This window comes from Temnothorax curvispinosus, unplaced genomic scaffold, assembly GCF_003070985.1.
Source record: "Temnothorax curvispinosus isolate PA1 unplaced genomic scaffold, ASM307098v1 QBEX01008252.1, whole genome shotgun sequence".
NCBI lineage: Eukaryota > Metazoa > Arthropoda > Insecta > Hymenoptera > Formicidae > Temnothorax > Temnothorax curvispinosus.
The window spans coordinates 1-3,307 of NW_020218032.1; the positions used below are offsets into that span (position 1 = coordinate 1).

The window sequence follows — 3,307 nt, forward strand, 5'->3', positions numbered from 1 at the left end:
AAGTGCCGTAAAAGAGAGAGCACCGTTATATGATTTTCGCATACCTGATCTTATTCCCATCATCAATGACAATCCTACGTCACTGTCTCCAGTCTCTCCGGCGTCGTCGAAATCAAAAATTACAAATTTCAGCGTTTATTGTGTGCAACTTTTATATTAGCCAATGAATGATTAATTTATATACTTCTTTGTTGCAGAGAGAAAGCGAATTGATTTAGAGGATTATGAAGAAGTTTATAAAGATGAGTATGACGGTATATCAGAGTCTCCAATCCTTACCAATATTGTAGAAAATAAATCCAAAAAAAGGATTAGATTTATAAGAAAAATGTTATTAATAAATAAGATAAACGAATGGAAAAATTTACAATTAAGTTGGCTCAAAGAAATACGAAGAAGACAATTGCTTAAACTATTCTTACTGTATCAATTCTTAAAAAAAAAAGAAAAGAAGAAAGAAGACGAACCAAAACTTTGGGTTCGATCAATATTTACTGAAGAAAGAAGACATCGTCAAGGAGACAGCAACAATTTAATTAATGAAATGGCAAATAATGATTCCTTGAAATATTTGAAATATTTGCGGATGAGTAAAGAATCCTTTGACAAATTATTAGAGTTACTTGAGTCGAGAATCACAAAACAACATGTTGTAAGAACTCCAATATCGCCGTCTATGCGACTACAAATCTGTCTACGCTATTTAGCCTCAGGTGACACAATGCATTCGATTTCTTTCGCCTTTCGAGTTGGATTGAATACAATTTCAAAAATAGTAGCAGAAACTTGTGAAGCTATTTGAGACGTTTTGAAAGAAAAAGTTTTTCCTGAAATAACAGAAGATTTGTGGATAGAAAAAGCAAAGGAATTTGAACTTTTGCGGGATTTTCCTAATTGTATTGGAGCAATTGATGGAAAACACATGCAAATACAAGTAATGTGTCTTATATTTGTATATTATAATATAAAGTATTTCCTTGCTTCTGTAACTTATTTTTAACTTTATATTTTAGGCTCCACCTAAAAGTGGCTCAACATTTTATAATTACAAAAATATGCACAGTATTGTATTTATGGCACTTGCGGATGCCAATTGCTGTTTTACAGCAGTTGATATTGGAGCTGAAGGAAGACGGAGTGACGGAGGCATATTCCAAGATAGTGTACTCAGACATCTATTAGAAGAAAAACGTTTAAATATACCAAGAGCGAGGTTAATTTCAGACAAAGGTCCTGAGTTACCTTATGTTATAATAGGTGATAAAGCTTTTGGATTAACTAATTATATGTTACGCCCATATCCACGACAAAATAATTTAAACATAGAAAAGAAAGTATTTAACTATCGACTAAGTCGTGCTCGAAGAACGGTGGAATGCGCTTTTGGCATTTTAGCTTCGAGATGGAGAATTTTTCGGAGACCTATAGCAACATCTGTTTTGAATGCTATATCTATTGTTAAAGCTACAGTTTGTTTGCATAATTTTTTAATGATAAATGACTTTACACTTCCTAAAATAAATAGAACATATGCTGTAAACATTCATGTAAGGGATACATATGAACATTTTCAAAACTTACCAATTCCTACGACTAGAGATGATACGTTACGTGGAAGTACTATTCGCGATCTGTTTACGGAATATTTTTGCACTTTTGGAGCTGTTAAGCAACAATGGGAAAAAGCTAACAAAAATAATTTTTAAAAGTTTAATGAATATAATAAACAAGTGCAATTTCTTTGTAAAATATGTTCTTTTTCGTAAAACTTATCCCCTTTTATCCATATATCCTGTCTTACTAACAATACATCTTACAACAGTACTGTCAGTGCTGTATCAGATAAATAAACATAGCTTGCCAAAGAATATAATAAAAGGAATAAAAATATTAAGCAGTAACTATATATATATAAAGTAAACTTTATTATATTTAAACTCTTTGTTATATGTATAAACTTCCATTTTATTATATATTATATAAAATATTTAAACTTTCACTTTATTATAACATCTACTTTATAATATAACTTTAAATAAACAAAACATTTTTCTAATAATACTGATGCTAGATAAACAAAATGAAACAGAACAATACTGTACATACAAGAAAAATCAAAACTAATCAAACATTGCAGTTTATTTGTTACAGTACAAACAATACTGTAACAAATAGATGTTTTAACAAAATACTGACAATAAAAACTAAAAAAAAATATTGCATAAAATGCACAATATATCTGCATCTGCATTGCATCAATCTTTGTTATACTATAAAGATCAGTCTTCTTAATATATTTCTTTATCACGTTCTCTTATTAGGTATGCTTGTACTTTTCATCTTCTTCTTCAACTTCATATAATCTTGTTAAAAATTCTATTTCTAACTTACAACGTGATTTATAAGTTAGTCTATGTAAACCTTCTGCCAAACGTGACACAAATCCATGTATAGGATTTGATTCTGTTTTCTGTGTTAAATTTGTAATAAAAGCTTCTTTATAATCCTCTAAATCAATTCGCTTTCTCTCTGCAACAAAGAAGTATATAAATTAATCATTCATTGGCTAATATAAAAGTTGCACATAATAAACGTTAAAATTTGTACCTTTTGATTTTGATGACGCCGAAGAGACTGGAGACAGTGACGTAGGATTATCATTGATGATAGGAATAAGATCATCATCTACGTTGAGGTTGTCACTTGTTGATGTGGAAGGAATGCTGTTGCTCTTTGAACAGGACGCTTGTTGCTCGTCATGCATTAATTTTTGTAAAGAAGTTACGGTTCTAGAATAAGCATTAGGACGTTACTACAACATATAATAATTATCAGCTAAACTATCGCTATTCTTGAACTTACTGTCGATATTCCAATGTATCACTTAAGAAAGACATTACATCATAATGACGAAAGGATGGTTTTATTTCGTAGTTTTTTGGTAAAGCAGCTGCACCACTTTTTTGCACAATGTTTTGCTTTTTTTTATACATATTTCTTGCCTTTCTATAACAATCTTTAAGATAGGTCCATCGTTTTTCTGCTTCAGTAGCGGTATATAAACCTGTGACACACGTGTAATTAAGAAATATATATATGTATATATGTATCGTGTGTGTGTGTGTGTGTGTGTGTGTGTGTGTGTAGAAAACCTTGAAAATAAGTAAATATGTAAATAAATATCAATGCTTTTAAACCTTTCAAACATTTGCTGACTTCTTGCCATAGGCAGTCCTTTTGTTTCCTTTTTCGTTCTTTCACAGGTATGCGAAAATCATATAACGGTGCTCTCTCTTTTACGGCACTT

The 3,307-nt window shown here is 30.5% G+C and overlaps 1 protein-coding gene and 1 pseudogene across 1 annotated transcript; one reads left to right on the plus strand and one right to left on the minus strand.

Annotated features, from left to right (window-relative positions):
• Nucleotides 1–544: 544 nt before the first annotated feature.
• On the plus strand, nt 545–1,706 carry LOC112457780 (annotated as a pseudogene).
• A 611-nt stretch (nt 1,707–2,317) lies between these two features.
• Nucleotides 2,318–3,301, minus strand: LOC112457779. Its single transcript, XM_025021013.1, has 4 exons — nt 3,198–3,301; nt 2,863–3,064; nt 2,608–2,789; nt 2,318–2,529 (listed from the first exon to the last, which is right to left on the minus strand). The coding sequence occupies exons 2-4, from the start codon at nt 2,991–2,993 to the stop codon at nt 2,318–2,320; spliced, it is 525 nt and encodes a 174-aa protein (XP_024876781.1). The 5' UTR covers nt 2,994–3,064; nt 3,198–3,301.
• Between the last annotated feature and the right edge of the window lie 6 nt (nt 3,302–3,307).

Coding starts and splice junctions, on each gene's coding strand:
- LOC112457779 (XM_025021013.1), bottom strand. CDS start 2,993: ATGTATAAAAAAAAGCAAAACATTGTGCAAAAAAGTGGTGCAGCTGCT. Junction 2,790..2,862: donor GATACATTGGAATATCGACA/GTAAGTTCAAGA, acceptor TGCTTATTCTAG/AACCGTAACTTCTTTACAAA. Junction 2,530..2,607: donor GGCGTCATCAAAATCAAAAG/GTACAAATTTTA, acceptor TCTTTGTTGCAG/AGAGAAAGCGAATTGATTTA.